Source organism: Hyperolius riggenbachi, chromosome 3 (assembly GCF_040937935.1).
Source record: "Hyperolius riggenbachi isolate aHypRig1 chromosome 3, aHypRig1.pri, whole genome shotgun sequence".
In the NCBI taxonomy this organism is placed as follows: Eukaryota; Metazoa; Chordata; class Amphibia; order Anura; family Hyperoliidae; genus Hyperolius; species Hyperolius riggenbachi.
Genome location: NC_090648.1, coordinates 280,225,168 through 280,247,478, shown reverse-complemented (window position 1 = coordinate 280,247,478; position 22,311 = coordinate 280,225,168). Strand labels below are relative to the sequence as shown.

The window sequence follows — 22,311 nt, the reverse complement described above, 5'->3', positions numbered from 1 at the left end:
CAATCTGACAAATTTGTACCGTGTGTACCCAGCTTTAGAGGCAGAGGGACACTAGGCAGAGGGACACTAGGCAACTGGTATTGCTTAAAAGGAAATTGATGTGGCAGTCTCTCTTCACTTCAGTTGTCCTTTAAGCTGTAAATAGTCCTGTAGAAAGTTCAGATTCAGCCCTTCTAATTATGGTTCCTTTTGGTTTCAAAACTACAGTAAATTTTAAAATCACAACCTGTCTCTGTGAGGGTTAACATTTTTAGATACCTTCGTCAGTAGTGGGAAGCTTCTGTATGGTCCATTGACTACCCAGAGCCTCTTATGCTGGGGATACACGGTACGTTTCTGTACCGTGTATCGACCAGCTGATCCGGCCAGCTGATAATATTCAGCTGGCCCAATCATGCCGCTCGACTCTCGCCCGCTCGATCCCCTCCAGCGGACAATGGCAGGGAATCGAGCGGTGATAAGGAAGCACCGACAGGGGGCGAGCGGCAATCGCTACGAGCGGGGATGCGCTGGCATCGAGCCGCAGGCTCGATCCAGCACCTAAAACGAGCCGTGTATGCCCGGCATTCGAGCCCTTTGTTCCTCCGCAAGACCCTTTTTCTTCAGGCCGTGCTCCCAGTTTAAAATATTGGCTTGAAGATTGAACCATCTCACTGACTTGATTGATATTAAAGTATACCACAGCCAAATAGGAGAAATGGGTGGAGGGGAGAATGGGGGATGGGATATATGGGGAGCTGTTCTGATGATGGCCTCTACTCTCCCTGTTCTTGTCTGTCCTGTATCTAAATGCCCCCTGGCAGTGCTCTGCACATGTCACAATTATATCATGCGCAGACTGGGTGCGCGTGGATTGATGCTTGGCTCCACCGAACCGGAACAGCCTGCTGGGGGTGCATTTAGATACGAAAGGGAGGGGGAGGGGGGAGGAGAACAGGGGGAGCGGTAGCCATCAGGGCAACTCCCTATATGTGCCTGCCACCCCCGTTTTCTCCTATTTGATTCAGCCCTGGTTCCTAAAGAGGCTTCCCCTGTACTCTCATGCAGCCCGGATTCAGAGCTGGCAACCCCTGACAGGTTCCAGGATCATAACAATTCTGTGAGAGCCTTGCGCAGGCACATTTGCAGGTTTGGGCTCAGACAGAAATGGCCAAGCCCGAATGAACTGGGCAGTAGAGGATCCGATCTCGTTCTGCTGTTTCATGCCTGTGCCCAAACGATCTGCAAGTGCGCCTGTGCAGGGCTGTCACAGGATTGTTATGATCCTGGAGCCCAGCGGATTTTCGGGCTCTGCCATTGCCCTACTGATTGAAAGGACACTTTATAAGGTTTTATGCCACTTCCGCCACATTCATTTCTATTGCATGTTGTATTGAAAATGCTAGCATCCAGAATGACTATTCAGATCCCTAGTGGTGATCAAAAACTTACCAGAATTTGCAAATTATGGTTAGGATTTCTGGAGGTTGAAAAATATGTTTTATAGAAGGCTAATTAGATTTGGAAAGTGCTGGTTAATTGACAGTTTATTTATTGATTGGATTTGACAAAGACAAAAGGGGCCAACTTTGTGTCCAGCATGTTAGGTTCCTGTGGTATTCAGTTGTAGGGGGATCAGGTTATTTGAGCACTGCGATCAGCAGGCATCTAATAGATGCCTTTGTTAACTATCGGTGGTCGGGGCGGTTGATGTGGCTAGTAGTTGATCTGCTACTACACAGGGATTCATAATTGTAGCTGATTGTATATGATCGGTTAAAACTAGTGGTCATTTTGGCGCCGAGGTTAGTCTCAGGAACTTTAAGGTTGCCATGTTATTCACTTATGGGGTTCAAGTGGGAATGGGTGCCGGGTAGCGCATAGGAAATTGGTAAATTAAATTACGGATTGTTTTGTAGGTAGTGGCACCACCTGGCGCCCCACTTGTGTGTTGGATACCGCAATACATACTGGTTACAGGTAGTAGGTTAACATCAAAAGGGGATCTGGCAGGTGTGTGCTAAGACTGGAATACTGGTCCCTTTCACAGCCATTGTACTTCCCAGTCTGAGTGCCTCATTCACTTACAGTTAAAGCTTCTGTCTATCTACCCTGTGTACCACCACTCTACTTTTAGTGCTGTCCTAGCTTTTTACACAAGCTGATTATAGTGGAACTGAGATCTTGCACAGAACAGAAAGAAACCATAGAGAAATGCACCCTGTATATATTTAGAAAGTTTAGCCTCTAATTTGTAAACACAGGATGTTAACAATATGTCTGCTTACTTGAAAGCAGGAAATGGACATACTGCAGATTTATTGCAGGATGTGTATCTGCTGTAACAAATACCTTTAGTTTTTATTATGCTGTTTTAGAGCAGAGAGGAAGTTCTCAGTTGAGGTCTGCTTTAATCTGCTGCTTTAATTTATACTTCTGTTTCCTGATCGGCCTAGCCCATTTCAAAGTTCTGCTTTATTTGATGCAAATGCCAGTGGGCCTGAAATTGGCAAATCATATTTTCTTTATTTGCCCTCATATTGTCCAGAACTTGACCATGCCTTTCACTTGTTTGCCTTAGTGCAAGGGTCTCAAACTCACGGCCCGCGGGCCATTTGCGGCCCTCGGTACAATATTTTGTGGCCAGCGCCGGCAAAAGCGTGTGTGTGTTAGTCTTACTGTGCATGTGTGCTCATGACTGCAGTTAGCAAAAACCTAATCTGAATTACACACCTGAAACAAGCATGTGGCTAATCCATTCAAATATACATTTGCCGCTATTGGGTGCCAGGGGATTTAAGTTTGGTGTGAGTATCGGGATAGTGTTCTGCTACCGTAGCCAAACACGCATTTGATGCCAGCAATAGTGGAAAACGGATTTATTGGAAAGTTTTTGGTTACTGTAACTGAACACCTGTCTGGTTCCAACAATCTTAAAGGACACCTGAAGCGAAAATAAACAAATTTAAACTATTGTATCTTCCTTCTCCTAAAAATGACTTTTTTAAGATATTCCACAGTTTTTTATTATGTTTAAATGTACTTTTTTAAGTTTGTTTTTGCTCAATGGCACATTCATTGAAGTATGCCAGAGCTAAAATCTATGAAATATTGATCCTATTTATCTCTCAAAGTGTTTTATAGTTGGAATTTCTTATCAGTGAGGGTCACACTGTGGTCACTTCCTGCCTGAGTCAGGACTGAGTCAGCCACTTACATACCTGATATTGAACTCTTTCAGGCAGAGAAAGGAAAAAAAGGAACACCACATAGTTATTTGTGCTAGGCACTGTACATACACATGTCTATCTCATCATGTCACTTCGGGTATCCTTTAACAGAGTTTGGCTACAACATACATTTTGCGCGAGAGATTGCTTATGCGTATCATTAGGAAAATTGGTACTGAGCATAGTGGTAGGAAGGTTAATGTTGGGCATAGCAAGAACAAGGTTAGTGTTGTAGGAAGGTTAATGTTAGGTGTAGCAGGTATGTCAAACCGGTCCTACGAGGGCCAAGATCCTCACACATTTTTGATACAGCTCAAATGAATTGATGGGTCTGAATCAGGAAAGGTGTGGTCCATCAGGTAGAACACATTCCTTTCTTTCTCAGTCCATCCTAAACACTGGCATGGATCTGGCCCTCCAGGCCTGGAGTTCGACACGTGATGTAGCGGTAGAAGGGTTAGTGTGAAGATGGGGTGCGGGAATGTTAGATGAGTGTTTGGGATGCAACCTTTGAGTTGCAGGCTTTTGGCTAAGTATAGCTGTTTATCCCCTGAAGACGGCAATAGCCGAAACTAGTCGGGACAGGAGCGGGCAATAGAGAAACAGGATCGAGTTGAGGGGCCTGAGTACCACCTTGAGTGGCAAGCGCTATCAGCCAGAGAGGGTCCTAAGTGGATTGGGACCCTCTTAAAGTAAGTGCCTATCCTCGAACTGCCTGTATGTGCTTTTTTTTTTATCCAGAAATAAGTTGTGTATATTCCACTAAAAAGCCTACCTGTTTGCTCTATCTGCACATTGAGTGCATACAGGTGCAGGAGTGGAGAAACATATCAACTATCCAGAAGAGTACAGTAGCGCTGTGTTTTACACACACACACACACACACACACACACACACACACACACACACACACACACACACACACACACACACACACACACACACACACACACACACACACACACACACACACACACACACACACACACACACACACACACACACACACACACACACACACACACACACACACACACACACACACACACACACACACACGTAAAGGTCTCTTATCTGCTACTCTGACCTTAGTCAGTGTCTTACCAATGTGCCTCTTTTTGTATTAGATGTATGTATTCTTGTCCTAATGGATTGCAAGGGCAAGTTTTGCTAAGGTTGGTAATATACATATTTGTCTGATTTCCCTATAATTCAATCACCTTTATTGTATCTGCTGGTCATCTATTGCACCAACCTATCTTAGTATCTGTCTGATCAGCCATGTTTGGAAACTTCCATGTAAAGAGGGCAGAGGTGGTGGGGTATTGATAGCCTCATAGCATTGTACTGCAGTCCTGATGGCATGGCCTAATAGCTTTGTACTGCATTGAGCTTTCATTTCGATTAATGCTCAATTGAATTGCTATTGAAATCTTATCGGAATTGTTTAATGTTGTTATCCACCACTATCTGATTCAATAAGATGAGTATAAATCACACTAGCATATAGGGCCATGATCAACCTATGTATGGCTAGTTTAAAGAGAATCTTTACTGTGAAAGTCTTACATAAATAAACGTACAGCCTGTTCGTAGTCTTCTCCTAGCTCTCTCTGTGACATTTTTGCTGCCCCTGCTGCTTTCTAGGTGATAAAAATACTGTTTTATTCCTTGATTTTGTAAACAATGAAGATGGCCGCCAAACAGGAAATGCATCTACTTGTTTTGGGCTTTGAACTGATCTTTCTGCACTCACAGCTGTTCACAAGGTCACAGACAAGGCTGGCTGTGAGCAGAGACGCTGGCTGTGACTTGTATACACAGCACACACACAGACCCTGCAGGGGGCGTGGGGGAGGTGTGCATAACTTCTCCCTATCACAGCACATTCCTCTCTGGGCTGACAAGGCTCGACAAAGGAAAGAAGATTGGATTTATTACAAAGACAGTGCAACTAGAAACTGCTGCAGTAATCCAGGCCACATTAGAACAGGTATAGGATAGAAGAAATAAGGCTGAACATTTTGTTAGTGTCTCTTTAATGATAGGAGTACACCATGAGTTTTTTTTTTTTTTTTTTTTTTTTTTTTTTTTTTTTTTTGCAGATGGATGGCTTGATAGATTACTCTGATCTGATTTTGATTGTTTTTCTAATCGATTTTCTGATTAGAAGTAAATGGAAAAATGATCGGAAAGTAAATCTGCAAAAAAAAAAAAAAAAAACGAATCTTGTATTGGTAGCATAAGTAAAGCAAAACTATCAGATCCTTTATTGCAAGTTACAGCTTCTTCTGTGTGTGTGTACATATTATTTTTTTTTTTTTTTTTGCTTGCTAATTTGCCTTCATTACTTATACAATCCGCCGAGCGGATCAGTCAAAACCAGCCTTATCAGCCTGCTGACAGACTGTACACACAGGCAAACTGTCATCAGAATGGCTGCCCCACGGGCAGCTCTGACGACCCGTAGTTTGAAGAAACCCGTCGTGTGTACGCACCTTTAAACCTTTAAATACCAGTTGCCTTGCAGTCCTGCTGATCTTTCTGGTCAGTAGTGTCTGAATCACAGACCTGAAACAAGCATGCAGCTAATCTTGTCAGAAACCTCTGATCTGCATGCTTGTTATTGGTCTATGGCTGAAACTATTAGAGGTAATGGGTCAGCAGTACAGGCAGGCAATGTGCATTGTGGAAAAGAAAATGTCAACCTCCATATATCTTTTAAGCCCAATCTACACGATAAGATTCTTTGTATGATTCGATTACGATTCTATTTATGAACCGTTTAAATACATGTCCGATCGGGATTCAATTTACCATTGCAAAACAATGGCAAATCGCATTGAATCGGATTGAATCCTGATCGGACATGTCGGATTTAATCAGATAAATAGAATCGTAATCAAATCACACAAAGAATCGTATCGTGTACATGGGGCTTTACCCCAGGGTTAACTACACACTGGTTTTCACAGTGGCAGGAGAGAAAAACAAGTTATGTTTGCATATTACGTTCATTGAACTTGTACATAGAATGGCATTTTATTAAAATAGGATATCCACTCATCTGATCTTTTAATCAGCTAAAGATCAGACTGCTGTTCTATATTGTTTTATGCTGGGAATACACGATGCGTTTTTGCTGCAGATAGGTTCGATAGATAATTTCTGACATGTCCGATCTCATGTTAGATCGTTTTGTCCCTCGATTTCTGATAGAAGTGAATGGAAAAAAGATAAGAGAATCGAGTGGCAAACGATCGAGCGGAGAATCGAGCGGCAGAAATGCATTGTGTATTCCCAGCATTAGAAAGTAATGGCTTCATAGTTCCTGTTGTATGTTGCAGTGAGAAGGAAATTCTCTTATTTTTGTCCACTGTTTCTTTTTGCATGCTTAAGTGATTGCATGGGCTACGTGAGTCTTTATTCACCATTTACATATCCACTGAATTTGTTTTCCATGTGGTGTCTTTCTGATAGATAAAGACCCTCATCTTATCAGTTTAGCTAGTATTGCAGGGGGCAGTCTTCCACATATCAAGCTAGCTTTATTAATAAAATGTCTAAAGGGAACCTCTTACAATTGTCTCACTAGAGTACTGAAAATAAAGTAATAACTAATTGATATGCACAAATGTGTAATCCATTCAGAATCTTTATCGCCAAGGTCGTGCCCGGAATTGGGCTTGGCACGTACAGGGTACTGATACAGGATATAGATACAGGACAAATCAAGCAGTTAGAAAGGAACACAACATTTGCAGAGAGACAATGTAGCATAAGTTGCAACCCAAAACCATCCAAACAGCCAAAAAAGTCACCTTGAGCTAGTGCGCCGTCTATCTGTGTGTAGAGTGCATCAGTGCCGGCATGGTGTTGTTGTGTGGGGATGGGCAGTTACGTGGAGAGTTCAGAAGGTTGACAGCCAAGGGAAAGAAACTGTTTTTATTCCTTGAGGTCTTGGTGAAGATGAACCAGAGTCTCCAGCTCGAGGGGAGCTGACTAAAGAAGCGATGGCCTGGGTGTGAGGGGTCATGGGTGATCTTTAATGCTCTGGAGTACAGCCTGGAATGGTAAAGGAGGTCCAGAGAGGGAAGGGATCTCCCAATGATCCTCTCCGCTGATCTGATGACTCTCTGCAGTTTGAGTCTGTTGCTGGCAGAGGAGCTGGCATACCAAACCAGGATGGAAGAGCATAGGACAGATTAGATTGTAGCGGAGTATAAGTTTGTCAGACGTTTTTGGGCCATACCAATCTTTTTTTTTAGTTGGCGGAGAAAGAAAAGTCTCTGTTGGGCTTTCCTCTGTGTGGAGGCAGTGTTGGCCTTCCACTTCAGGTCACTAGAGATGGTTGTGCCCAGAAGGCGGACGCTGGGGACTCTTTCCACCTCCTTGCCATCGATGCAGATTGGGGGCGGGGTGGAGGCGCATCTCCTGAAATCAACTATCATATCCACAGTTTTCGCTGTGTTTAGGACCAATCTGTTCTCTCTGCACCATTGACAGACACCTTCAACCTTGTGGCGGTACTCTTTCTCATCATTATTGATGAAGAGACAGACAATGGACGTCAAGTAGGACTGGCACCACTGCAGAAAGTAGTATCAAAGCTCTTTTATTACATCAAACACGGCTCAGCAATGACAGACGCTGTTTCGGGCTATGCCCTTTATCAAACTGCAACAGCCTTAGTGAATACACCAGTGAACAAGCCGTTAAATAACCCACCCCCAATAAAAACACCAACCGGTGTCCTGCTGGGCGGAGCAACAGGCGGACCTGATGGGGAACTACATACAATAATATGCAAAGGTAATCTGAGTTATTTACCTGTCACCTGTGATCTGAGTGGACGCCATTACCACCAGTGTGTAAACTCCATGAGATTTCCTGAATGATAGGAGGGCAGATGGGCGTTACCCAATCTGTATCCTCTAAAGAACGCGCAACGCTACCCGAAGGTCGCAGTCTAATGACGAGGCTAGTTTCACCAAAGGGATGCATCCAATGCGTCTCTACATGCGGATGTCACATCTGGTGAAACCGGAAGTGACTAACTCAAAGAATATCCGCATCAATGGAACGCAAACAAAGCGTATCAATACGCGTACACCACCCCCGACTAATGCGGACGTGGCGTACATACTGACTGCAACAAAGCGTGGTTGCTAAGCGACCAAAAGTACACAATCGCGGCACCAGCCACGTGTATAATCAACCAATGCGCCTGGGTTCAGGGGGCATAAGAAGGTATAATGAGCAACAAGTCAAGGTGTCACAATGCACCACATGAAAAATAAATACAGGGGCTAATGAAAGACCCAAAAGCACTAATGCCATCCACAGGACCCAAAAGCACTGACCGATCACAACATGGTACAAAAATATATGAATAAAAATCGTCTAAAATCCGGATTTATACAGGTAAATGAATCGATACCTCACCCTTAACCAGGTCAGCCACAGTCACACCCAGGGGTATCTAAAAGCAAAAATAAAGAGCATTTATAATTACATATACGTGTATCAGCACATTAATCAATATAAATAGATGAAGCGATGAGTGGGTACACTAAGGTAACAATCCCTACAAGAAATACACTAACGTGGATAGATGCAAAACCCCAAGTCATATTCACGGTTCAAACCCCGCGGTTCTAATGTACCCAATCTCCTGATCCAGGATGCCTCTTTCCGCAATAGTTCTGTTTCCCTGTTCCCTCCCCTCCAATCCGGAGGGACAGAGTCAATGACTGTCACTTTAAGTTGGGACACAGTGTCTCAACGCAGTGAAATGTTCAGAGACCGATTGACCCCTTAATTTGTGTCGTATAGCCGACTTGTGAGATGATATGCGATCTTTTAATCTTTGTGTAGTCATGCCTACATAGGCAAGGCTACATGGGCACTTGAGCATGTAAACGACATAGCTAGAATCGCAAGTGTAACGTCGGTTTAAATAAAACGGGGTGCCCTGGGACGGATGGGTAAACTTGTTACCCTTCAACACCATCCCACACATGACATCCTAGACAGGGAAACATCCAGGCATTTTTCCCGACTACTTTAGTCTGTTTCTTAGGAGTCAATTTATCACGAATCGTCTGCTCTTTTGAACGACATCATTGGTGGATGGCGAAACTCAGAGATCTGAGGAAAAGCATCTGAAAGGATCCGCCAGTGCCTGCGAATGACCCGAGACACAGCATCACTGCAGGCACTTAAAGAGAACCCGAGGTGGGTTTGAAGAATATTATCTGCATACAGAGGCTGGATCTGCCTATACAGCCCAGCCTCTGTTGCTATCCCAAACCCCCCTAAGGTCCCCCTGCACTCTGCAGTCCCTCATAAATCACAGCCACGCTGCTGACAAACAGCTTGTCAGAGCTGGCTGTGTTTATCTCTATAGTGTCAGTCTGCTGCTCTCCCCGCCTCCTGCAGAACTCCAGTCCCCGCCTGCATTCCTTCCCTCCCTGCTAATTGGAGGGAAGGGATGGGGGCAGGGACCGGAGCTATGCAGGAGGCGGGGGTGCAGCTGAGACTGACACTACAGATGTAAACACAGCCTCACAGCACGGCTGTGATTTATGAAGGAATTGCAAAGTGCAGGGGGACCTTAGTGGGGTTTGGGATAGCAACAGAGGCTGGGCTGTATAGGCAGATCCAGCCTCTGTATGCAGATAACATTCTTTAAACACACATCGGGTTCTCTTTAAGGTTGACACAAATGGTAATCGGGGGCCAAACGGTCTCCGTTTGTGCCTAGCACGAGGTAACAATGTAGAGGGTGGATACCCCCTTCTATGAAATTTACTAGACATCTGTTCCCTACGTACTTCACGAGTAGATTTGTCACTGACAATCCTGTCAATTCTACCCAACTGGCTAGATGGAATACTATCTTTAGTTCCAGTTGGGTGGAAACTTGCGTAATGCAATACTGAATTGCGGTCCGAATCCTTGATATACAGGTCAGAAGATAAACGTCCTTCCTCCCTAACAACCAATGTATCCAAAAAGGAAAAGGATTTAACGTCACAATGGGCAGTCAAACGTATGTATGGACATGAGTCATGTAACTGAGAGATAAACTCAAGTAGGGTCGAACGCGGCCCCCTCCAGATGCAAAAAACAGACAATGGACGTGTCGTCAGCGAATTTGATTACTTTTACCGAGTCTGACGTGGATTTGCAGTTATTTGTATACAGAGAGAACAGAAATGGCGACAGGATTCTGCCTTGTGGGGCTCCTGTGTTGGTGGTCCTAGGTTGTGAGGAGATGGTGCCCAGCCTAACAACCTGGGACCTGTTGGTGAGGAAGTCCGTGATTCACAGGCGTAGGGTGGGGTGGACTCCTATTGTAATAGTATTTTGGGGCTGATGGTATTGAATGCTGAGCTGAAGTCCAGTAGGAGGAGCCTGGTCTATCCAGGTGTTCATAGACAAGCTCCAAGCAGATGTTAATGGCATCCTCAGTGGACCTGTTTGCTCTGTACGTGAACTGGTGTGGATCTAGCAGTCTCTATGTGGAGTGCTTAAGGAGGGGGAGCACCATGCTTTCAAAAGCTTTCATGATCACGGATGTAAGTGCCACGGGCCTGAAGTTGTTGAGGTTCCCTGCTTTTTGGGGACAGGGATAATGGTGGACCTCTTGAAGCACGCGGGTACTTTGCCTCCCTGGAGGGAACTTGTGAGGGTGGGAGCAAGCTGGCGAGCGCAAGTTTTCAGGCAGGCTGGTGACACTCCGTCCGGACCAGAGGCTTTCCTAGCATTTAGCCTTAGCAAGTGTTTCAGTACATCCGCCTCCCTCACTGACGGTGGGGGCGGGTTTGGGCCCAGGGCGTCAATGTCAGAGGATTGTGCAGGCGGCTGTGGGAGTCCTGCAGGTGTTGGCTGGTTCTCGAATCTGCAGTAGAAGTCGCTGAGACTCTAGGCCAGCTCAGTGCTGGGTGTAGCATGCTGAGGTGGAGGCTTGCAGTTTGTGGCAGCCTTAGAGAACCCGAGGTGGGTTTGAAAAATGTTATCCCTCATAAATCACAGCCACGCTGCTGACAAACAGCTTATCAGAGCAGGCTGTGTTTATCTCTATAGTGTCAGTCTGCTGCTCTCCCTGCCTCCTGCAGAACTCCAGTCCCCGCCTGCATCCCATCCCTCCCTGCTGATTGGAGGGAAGGGACGGGGGCAGGGACCGGAGCTATGCAGGAGGCGGGGGAGCAGCTGAGACTGACACTACAGATGTAAACACAGCCTCACAGCACGGCTGTGATTTATGAGGGATTGCAGAGTGCAGGGGGACCTTAGTGGGGTTTGGGATAGCAACAGAGGCTGGGCTGTATAGGAAGATCCAGCCTCTGTATGCAGATAACATTCTTTAAACACACCTCTGGTTCTCTTTAAGCCCTTTCCACACAGCTCGTGAGTCCTTTGAGGAGAGGTTCTGTTCCAACTTTTCCGCATAGCACTTCTTTGCGGACTTCAGTTCCCTTTTTAGGTCAGTCCTTGCCCTCTTGTAGTCCTCCTGGTTGCCGGTCTTGTGAGCAGCTTCTTTGCTGCGTCGCAGTTGACAGTCTTTTTGAGAACCACGGTTTATCGTTTGGATATAGTTTGAAGGATTTTGTAGGGATGCAGGAGTTCTCGCAGAAGCCAATGTACGAGGATACATTGTCTGCCCACTCGTCCAGGTTAGGCAATAACAGAGCCTTCCAGTCTGTGCAGTCAAAATAAGCCTGCAGTTGTAGTTTAGCCTCCCTTGACCACACTTTGAAGGATTTGGTGACAGGTTTTGAGGTTTTCAGGCGCCTTTTGTAAGTAGGTATCAGGTGGATGATGCAGTGGTCAGATGAGCCTAGTGCTGCCCACGGAGTCGCTTTGTATGCGTCTTTCAGGACCGTGTAGCAATGGTCGAGGTTGTTTGCATTCCTGGTGGAGCAGGTGATGTGCTGATGGTAGCGGGGCAGCTCAATACGGAGGTTGGCCTTGTTGAAATCCCCCAAGATGATGAACATCGAGTCCGGGAGGGCTGTCTCCCACTGCATGATGGTGTCACTGAGATCACGCAGGGCAGCATTTACCTGTGCATCTGGAGGGATATACACACCCATGAGGACGTAGGAAGAGAACTCCCTGGGCGAGTAGATTGGCCTGCAATTGAGGAGGAGGAGTTCGAGTTCTGGTGTGCATTTCTTGGCCAGTACGGAAGTGTTTGGGCACCAGACAGAGCTGATGTAGAAGCAGATGCCGCCCCCTTTCTTTTTACCAGAGAGAGTGCTGTCACAGTCTGCTCGGATGAGGCTGAAACTTGGGAGCTGGAGGGCACTCTCAGGGATGTCATTCTTAGCAGTATCGGGTATTCCATGAAGCTCTGACTGAGAACCCAAAGAATATGCTCCACCTCCTCAAAAAGGACAGAATGTACAGAATTTAAATGGCTCCCCCGCCCATTGCATCTTTTGCTCAGTTCAGATAAGATTTGTCACATACAGATGGAAACTTGGTCCAGTCGTGGTGGACATCATGGAAAGCCCTATACTAATAATAAAAGTAATGATCAACTTTTACATAGGAATGCTATTAAATCCTTTGTATTATAAAGCTAACTGTAGAGAAAGTACAAAATCTGGTCCTAATAGTTTGAATAATAAAACTAATATCAGGCCAGTATGAAGTAATTAGTGGACAGGGCCTTAAAATGTCTGCTATGAAAAACACATGGGAAAGCACCAACAACCAAATAAGCAATTAAGTCTAGAGTGTGCAGAAAGGATCACAATTGGTATACCACAAGAGGAAGATCTTATAAAATACAGCACCAGTCACAAAAGTTGCAATATAGAAATAAATCCTCCTTTGATTCATACAAAAATGTCATACATAAAAACACTGAAAATCAAGGTTCAATGGAGTAGCACTAATCAGAGTATTAATAGCTGATAATCATAAATAAGAACATATATTATGACCATATTATAAATAGTACAACTATTCCCAATAACAGTAGCAGCTCAATAAATATATTTTCTTTTAGCAGTTTAAATATACCTCTCTAACATCATCCAAAGTATATAACAGCAAGGCTTCCTAATAAAGTGCCAATGCATATAATAGAGAAAGTGAGGTGAAACCATCAGAATAGTAGGACAGTGCTAGGCTGGAAAAACCCGGATAGTGAAGAGGTAAGAAAGCAATAGTGGGAAGAAAAAGTGAAGCATGCTAATCGACTGTGGAGATAGGATGGACACTAAGTGCTAAGATGAAATGTGCACAACCACCACCAACAACAAAGGAAATTAGGATGGAGTAGTAAAAAGTTAGTGAACTGAATGGAGCGCTGTAACTAAACTTCATTACCCAGAATACTCAGTTTAGGAGGGCAACTGATGACGGGCTACTACAGTGCTCCATTCAGTTCCCTGTGCGTGACCGAGCACAGTGACGTGGGATAGTCCCCACCCAATGCAATATGTATAGTAGCGGGCTTCCGCGGAAAGTCTCTAAGCCTGGAAGAAGCCACTTGGCTGCAAATCGCGATGGCGTTTGGATTGCGCTCTGCTCCGCTCACTCCCTGGTAAGCAGCACTCCATTACTGCTCTATTTCACAACTTCTCTCTACTCCATCCTACTTTCCTTGGTTTTTGGCGGTGGTGCACATTTTACCTTAGCACTTTTCAATTTCCATCCTATTTCCACTGTCCACAGTCGTCCATTAGCAGACTTCACTTTTTCTTCCCACTATTGCATTTCTTACTGCTTCACTATCCTGTTTTTTTTTTTTTTTTTTTTTCCAGCCTAGCACTGTTATCATAGTATTCCAATGGTTTCACCTCCCTTTCTCTATTATATGCATTAGCACTTAATTAGGAAGCCTTGCTGTTTTATACTTATACTTTGGATGATGTTGTTATAGAGCTCTATTTGAACTTCTAAAAGAAAATATATTTATTGAGCTGCTACTGTTATTCGAAATGGTTGGACTATTTATAATGTCATGTTCTTTATAATTATCAGCTGTTACTGTATTTTTTTGGACAATAAGACTCACTTTGTCTATCACAAAAGTGGGGGGGAAAAGTCACTGTCTTAGAGTCCAAAGGCAGGAAGTTACTGACTTGAACGCCTACCAATATGAACCTCCAACCTACAGCAACATTGGGGACTCCCTGTACAGTGCTATTGCAGAGGAGGACATGGGGATACAAAAGGGCATAGAGGGCACAAAGAGGACAGAGGCGGACACAGGGGAGACAGAAGATGGACAAGGGGGCATGAAGAACAATGGGGGCATAGTCCACAAGATGCCCCTTCACCATGGATGCACCAGGTTTAGTATTTACTTTTTCCCCTGAGTTTTGTCCTCTAAACCTAGGTGCGTCTTATAGTCAGGAGCGTCTTATAGTCCGAAAAATACGATAATACTCTGATTAGCCTTACTCCATTGCACCATGATTTTAGGTATGACACTTTTTTTTTTGTATGATTAAAGACTGATTTGTTTCTATATTGCAACTATTGTGAGTGGTGCTGTATATTAGAGGATCTTCTTGTTCTTGTTGTTTGAGGACCATGAAATGTATTCAGAATGTGAACCGGCCCTGATTACAATATTTTACTATACCTGAATAAGCTAATTTATATTTTTAATATCAAGAACACATGTTAATTCTATTAGTTCTGTACGAACATTCTACTTAAAGAGGAGCTGTTAGGTATAAGGTCTCAGAGAAAAAAAACACCTTCTGTTATGCGGCCTGCGACCTCCTTAGCAGCCTGGGAATAAAGAGGATTGCTATTCAGCCAACAAAAAAGTAAGATAGATTTTTAACTTCAGTATTGCCTTTTTGGCTTCCTTCCAAACTGTTTAACACAGGAGAATAAATATTTTAAATTGTTTTTTTTTTTTTTTTTTGCCTAACAGTTACTCCTTTAACCTCCCTGGCGGTTTATTTATTTTGCCAGGGAGGCTGCAATGGTGTTTTTTTTTAATTAAAAAAAAAATATTTCATGCAGCCAACTAAAAGTTGGCTGCATGAAAGCCCACTAGAGGGCGCTCCTGAAGCGTACTTTCGATCGCCTCCGGCAATCGAAAGTAACAAGATAGGCCGCTCATTGCGGCCTATCTTGTTTCGCTTTCCTCGTCGCCATGGCGACGAGCGGAGTGACGTCATGGACGTCAGTCGACGTCCTGACGTCAGAGCTGCCCGATCCAGCCCCTAGCGCCGGCCGGAACTGTTTGTTCCGGCTGCGCTGGGCTCGGGCGGCTGGGGGGACCCTCTTTCGCCGCTGCACGCGGCGGATCGCCGCGGAGCGGCGGCGATCGGGCAGCACACGCGGCTGGCAAAGTGCCAGCTGCGTGTGCTGCTTTTTTTCAGAATCAAAATCGGCCCAGCAGGGCCTGAGCGGCGACCTCCGGCGGCATACCCCGAGCTCAGCTCGGGATTACCGCCAAGGAGGTTAAAGAGAATCTGTATTGTTAAAATCGCACAAAAGTAAACATACCAGTGCGTTAGGGGACATCTCCTATTACCCTCTGTCACAATTTCGCTGCTCCCCGCCACATTAAAAGTGGTTAAAAACAGTTTTTAAAAGTTTGTTTATAAACAAACAAAATGACCACCAAAACAGGAAGTAGGTTGATGTACAGTATGTCCACACATAGAAAATACATCCATACACAAGCAGGCTGTATACAGCCTTCCTTTTGAATCTCAAGAGATCATTTGTGTGTTTCTTTCCCCCTGCATCTCTCATGCACTGAAGTTTCAGGCTGCTCTTTTCTTCCTGCAAACAGCTTTGCCCTTGTCTGAATTTCCTCAGTATGTGAAAGCCCAGCCAGCTCAGATGACGATTTATCCAGCTTGTAAAAGATAAGAGAGAAGCTGCCCTAATCTAAATAATACACCGGCAGTGTGCATAGAGGGGCCTGGAAGGGGGAGTTCATAGCAGAACCACAACACTGAAGAACTTGGCAGCCTTCCAGACACAGGCCAACAAGTCTGACAGGGGAAAGATACATTGATTTATTACAGAGACTGTGATAGCAGAAAGTGCTGCAGTAAGCCAGAACACATTAGAATAGCTTTTGGAACTTGTAGGATAATAAAAAACAGGATGCAATTTTTGTTACATAGTCTTTTTTTTAAAGTGGATCAGAGATCAACGTTTACTCATTGCATAATTGTGTTCCTTTCATATGGTTTCTAGGGCATTCCTCAAGCCAAATACTTGTTTTGTTACACTAATTCCCTATAAACTAAACAAGCCTCGCCCACAGCTTTTCACAGTGCCTTGGCACTGTAGCAAGGGCTTATGGGAGCTCAGTCTGGGCAGGAGGCGGTTACTAGCTATTAATTTTAGTGGCAGAGGGGAGGAGGAGAGGCAACTGAAGACACACCTCCCACACCATACACACACCCACCACACCACACCATCTCCAGCCTGTGACAATGTGACAAACCGAACATGGCTGTCCTCATTGTATCACAGGAATAAATAATCATAAACTTTTGAAGCTGTTTTCAGCTAGATATGCTGTGTAAGCTATCTAAACTTTTAGATATGATATATCGAAGTTACTTGTTCTAGTTTAGTTTTTCGGCTTGGATCTGCTTTAAGTAGATATTCTCCTATTAGATATTCATACCATAAATAGAGCCCTTTTTTTATGCTGGGTGTACACTGCTCGTTTTTTATTATCAATCGAGCCGCTGATGGCTCGATTGATAATATCCGACGTGTCCGATCACCATGCCGAATTTATACCGCGCTTGATTAATGGAAGAAACTAAGTGGAGATAGGGAAGTGCCTGCGGGGACGCGCCGGCATAGAGCCAGCGGCTCGATTCCGGCGCACAATTGCACCGTGTATGCCCAGCATTAGAGTTTATAGGGGAGGACAATTGTACTATTAAACATTTTGGAATAGAGGGAATCTTATGATATCTTGAATCTTTAGGCTGGATTCACTGTGTGTGTGTGTGTGTGTGTGTGTGTGTGTGTGTGTGTGTGTGTGTGTGTGTGTGTGTGTGTTTTCAGTGTTCAGTTGCGTTGCAGACTAATACTGTATGTCAACTCCCTACACATACTATCCTATGAGCCTCTTCACAGTACTGTGGTGTAACTGATCACATTATTCTGACTCGCTGCATGCAGGCTTTGTATTAATCTACGCCCAGTCTCCAATGCAATTCACACTCATTAAAACGCAAGTGTTATTCAACTGACTGCTGTGAACCTGACTTAAAAGTACATATTGGTCTAACTGCCAAAATAGTGCGAATTGAGTAGGGAGGCTGGTCTTCTTTGTATAGATTTTTGACAGAAATGACTGTTACTGGTATTTTGTGTAAAAAAAAAAAAATTATTACTTTCTTTGTGGTTTTGCTTTAAAATGACCTTAGAAAGCCATTTTGCAAGATAAGGGTGAAAAACATTTTATGTACATCTAAAGTAAAGAAATACTTTGTGTGTCTTTCAGTCTGGGCAGTTCACAGAAGACATGATTCCGACTGTTGGCTTCAATATGAGAAAAGTTACAAAAGGCAATGTTACCATAAAGGTATTTCTTTTTCTGTATGCTGAATGTTACAATTCTAACCTACTCTACATTTTTTTTTTTTTTTAGTATGTGCTGTTTTAGTGATTTCCTTATGGTGTGTAACTGCTTTTTACATTAGTGAAATTTTGTTGTAGCAGTTAAGAAATTATTGTACTAATCGTACAGGTGGCAAAATAAGTCCCCTCCCCTTCAGGGCTTTGGAGTCGGGGCAATTTTGGGCACCCGGAGTCGGAGTTGGAGTCGTGGTTTCAGAAACTGAGGTGTCTGAGTTGGAAGATTTTTGTACTGACTCCACAGCCCTGCTCCCCCTTTTACTGCTTCAGGGCCAGGCATTGTAAAATCGACAACGCACTTGTGCTTAAACTTGATGCGGTGTAGGTTTTACTGTACCAGCTCTCACATGTGACGCTATCACGGGTCCCCACTGGCACTACACTCTGCTTCCTAACTAATTTCCTTGGCTCCTGACCCTGTGATCACTGAGCCAATTACAGTGATCACAAAGTGGAAAAAAAAAAAAAAAAGGTTCTGGTCCTTAAAGTGAAACTGAACCAAGTAAAATTATTAGGACAGGACACAGAAGAGAAAAAGATTGATGGGTAGACTACACGGGATGTAAGTAGGATGTTGTGTGTTTATTTTGACTTTAAATTTTCAGTTCAGTTTTGGTTTAACCTCCCTGGCGGTAAGCCCGACCTATGCTCGGGCTATCCGCCGTAGGGGATCACATGGTCCCGGGAGGGTTTTTTGAAAAATAGTGTTTTATTTTGTTAAGCTAGCGATTCGCTAGCTAACCATGTGGCCCACGTCCCTCTGGTCCCCACCGATCGCCGCCGTTATACGTACCCCCCTCCCCCCAGGGATCCCGTGATGGCGCAGCCTCCCAATCAGCTTCAGGCTTCGCTGTGGGGAGGGTCGGGACCGTGCATGACGTCAATGACGTCATGTCGATCATCTCAATGGCGACGAGCGAAGCTGAATGGAGAAGCTGCGGCTCTCGCAGGATTACGGACGGGTAAATATAGCCGGCTGCGACCGTGGGGCTCAGAGAGGTGCCGGGGGGCTTGGGACACATAGTTAGCTAGCCTAGTGCTAGCTACAAATAAACATTTTTTATTAAAACATAAATCCCTCCTGTGGACGCAGCCACTGCAACTGTGTACCACCAGGGAGGTTAAGGGACAGATCTGTGTGGTCCCCAATCAGTTAATAAGTACAAATATAGAGGGCTTTGGAGGCTGCCATCTCCCTGAACTAGTGCTAGTTATAGAGAGGCCATCGGCTATTAGCTTTCATTGACCACCCCTAGTGTCAGGTATGGTAAAAGTTTTTAAGTTTGTTTGGATTCCAAGCAAAAGCAATGTGCCGTTGACTTTTTGGCAAAAGGATTGGTGGTCAGTCTTGCTTTGCCTCCAGTGCGGGCATCCCCTTCTTTAAAGTGTGCCTTTGAACGGGAATTTTTTATTTTTACCTCCATAGTTGGAACCTTGTTGGATATTAGACAGTCCTTTTTGTTTATAATGGCATTTGAGCAATTGGATAGAGTGAGATGGCCCGAACAGAAATATGCTTCTGCCTTTTATGGGTAAATAAAGAGCTTATTTACACATCTTAGTGGTGCTGACTCATTTCCTACTTTGATGTCTGTGTACCCCCTAAGGCACTGGGGTAGAGGTTGTGGCACACTGTTACTCCCTTTTACGTGGGTACCTCTCCACCTCTGTGTCAGAACGGCAGCAATTTTGTAGTGGTAGTTGGTCTTCCTCCTCCTCCTCCTCCTCCTCCTCCTCCTCCTCCTCCTCCTCCTCCTCCTCCTCCTCCTCCTTCCTTCCTCCTTACTGCACTGTAGTGGTAGTTGCAGTCTTCCTCCTCCTTCCTTACTGCACTGTAGTGGTAGTAGCAGTAGGGATAACAGTGGTGCCTGGATGAGTGAATCTGTGAATGCATTTGTTTGAACATTTGCACTGTAGTGGTAGTAGCAGTCCTCCTCCATCTTCTTTACTGCACTGTGGTGGTAGTAGCAGTTCCTTCCTTCCTGCTCTGTAGTGGTAGTAGCAGTCCTCCTTCTTTACTGCTCTGTAGTGGTAGTAGCAGTCCTCCTTCTTCTTTACTGCTCTGTAGTGGTAGTAGCAGTCCTCCTTCTTCTTTACTGCTCTGTAGTGGTAGTAGCAGTCCTCCTTCTTCTTTACTGCTCTGTAGTGGTAGTAGCAGTCCTCCTTCTTCTTTACTGCTCTGTAGTGGTAGTAGCAGTCCTCCTTCTTCTTTACTGCTCTGTAGTGGTAGTAGCAGTCCTCCTTCTTCTTTACTGCTCTGTAGTGGTAGTAGCAGTCCTCCTTCTTCTTTACTGCTCTGTAGTGGTAGTAGCAGTCCTCCTTCTTCTTTACTGCTCTGTAGTGGTAGTAGCAGTCCTCCTTCTTCTTTACTGCTCTGTAGTGGTAGTAGCAGTCCTCCTTCTTCTTTACTGCTCTGTAGTGGTAGTAGCAGTCCTCCTTCTTCTTTACTGCTCTGTAGTGGTAGTAGCAGTCCTCCTTCTTCTTTACTGCTCTGTAGTGGTAGTAGCAGTCCTCCTTCTTCTTTACTGCTCTGTAGTGGTAGTTGCAGTCTTTCTCCTCCTTCCTCCCTCCCTCCCTCCCTCCCTCATTTCTCCTTCCTTACTGCACTGTAGTGGTAGTAGCAGTCTTTCTCCTCCTTCCTCCCTCCCTCCCTCCCTCCCTCATTTCTCCTTCCTTACTGCACTGTAGTGGTAGTAGCAGTCTTCCTCCATCTTCTTTACTGCACTGTAGTGGTAGTAGCAATAGGGATAACAGTGGTGCCTGGATGAGTGAATCTGTGAATGCATTTGTTTGAACATTTGCACTGTAGTGGTAGTAGCAGTCCTCCTTCTTTACTGCTCTGTAGTGGTAGTAGCAGTCTTTCTCCTCCTTCCTTCCTCCTTCCTTAATGCACTGTAGTGGTAGTAGCAGTCTTCCTCCATCTTCTTTACTGCACTGTAGTGGTAGTAGCAGTCTTCCTCCATCTTCTTCTTTACTGCACTGTAGTGGTAGTAGCAATAGGGATAACAGTGGTGCCTGGATGAGTGAATCTGTGAATGCATTTGTTTGAACATTTGCACTGTAGTGGTAGTAGCAGTCCTCCTTCTTTACTGCTCTGTAGTGGTAGTTGCAGTCTTCCTCCTCCTTCCTTCCTCCTTCCTTAATGCACTGTAGTGGTAGTTGCAGTCCTCCTCCATCTTCTTTACTGCACTGTAGTGGTAGTAGCAGTCGTCGTCCTCCTTTACTGCACTGTAGTGGTAGTAGCAGTCGTCGTCATCCTTCTTTACTGCACTGTAGTGGTAGTAGCAGTCGTCGTCCTCCTTCTTTACTGCACTGTAGTGGTAGTAGCAGTCGTCCTCCTCCTCCTTCCTTACTGCACTGTAGTGGTAGTAGCAGTCCTCCTCCATCTTCTTTACTGCACTGTAGTGGTAGTAGCAGTCGTCCTCCTCCTCCTTCCTTACTGCACTGTAGTGGTAGTAGCAGTAGGGATAACCGTGGTGCCTGGATGAGTGAATCTGTGAATGCATTTGTTTGAACATTTGCACTGTGGTGGTAGTAGCAGTCCTCCTCCATCTTCTTTACTGCACTGTAGTGGTAGTAGCAGTTCTCCTCCTTCCTTACTGCACTGTAGTGGTAGTAGCAGTTCCTTCTTTCCTGCTCTGTAGTGGTAGTAGCAGTCCTCCTTCTTTACTGCTCTGTAGTGGTAGTAGCAGTCCCCATCCATCTTTTTTACTGCACTGTAGTTGTAGTAGCAGTCGTCCTCCATCTTATTCTTTACTGCACTGTAGTGGTAGTAGCAGTCCTCCTTCTTTACTGCTTGGTAGTAGCAGTCCTCTTTCTTTACTGCTCTGTAGTGGTAGGTGCAGTCTTCTTCCTCCTCCCTTCCTTCCTTCCTCCTTACTGCACTGTAGTGGTAGTTGCAGTCGTCGTCGTCCTCCTCCTCCTCCCTGCACTGTAGTGGTAGTTGCAGTCTTCCTCCTCCTCCTCCTCCTCCTCCTCCCTGCACTGTAATGGTAGTTGCAGTCCTCCTCCTCTTCCCTGCACTGTAGTGGTAGTTGCAGTCTTCCTCCTCCTTCCTTCCTTCCTTCCTCCTTCCTCACTGCACTGTAGTGGTAGTTGCAGTCTTCCTCCTCCCTCCTTCCTTCCTTCCTCCTTCCTCACTGCACTGTAGTGGTAGTTGCAATCTTCCTCCTCCTTCCTTCTTTCCTGCCTTCCTCCTTCCTCACTGCACTGTAGTGGTAGTTGCAGTCTTCCTCCTTCCTTCCTTCCTCCTTCCTCACTGCACTGTAATGGTAGTTGCAGTCTTCCTTCCTTCCTTCCTTCCTTCCTCACTGCACTGTAGTGGTAGTTGCAGTCTTCTTCCTTCCTTCCTTCCTTCCGCACTGTAGTGGTAGTTGCAGTCTTCCTCCTCCTTTCTTCCTTCCTTCCTCACTGCACTGTAGTGGTAGTTGCAGTCTTCCTCCTCTCTTCCTTCCTCCTTCCTCCCTGCACTGTAGTGGTAGTTGCAGTCTTCCTCCT

The 22,311-nt window shown here is 45.0% G+C and overlaps 1 protein-coding gene across 1 annotated transcript in view; it reads left to right on the top strand.

Annotated features, from left to right (window-relative positions):
• LOC137563662 (ADP-ribosylation factor-like protein 8B-A) overlaps positions 1 to 22,311 on the top strand; it is a 53,828-nt gene that overhangs the window by 4,656 nt on the left and 26,861 nt on the right. The window contains exon 2 of the mRNA XM_068276374.1: positions 17,681 to 17,761. Within this exon, the coding sequence (XP_068132475.1) occupies positions 17,681 to 17,761 (81 nt within the window). The remainder of the gene's footprint in view (positions 1 to 17,680; positions 17,762 to 22,311) is intronic.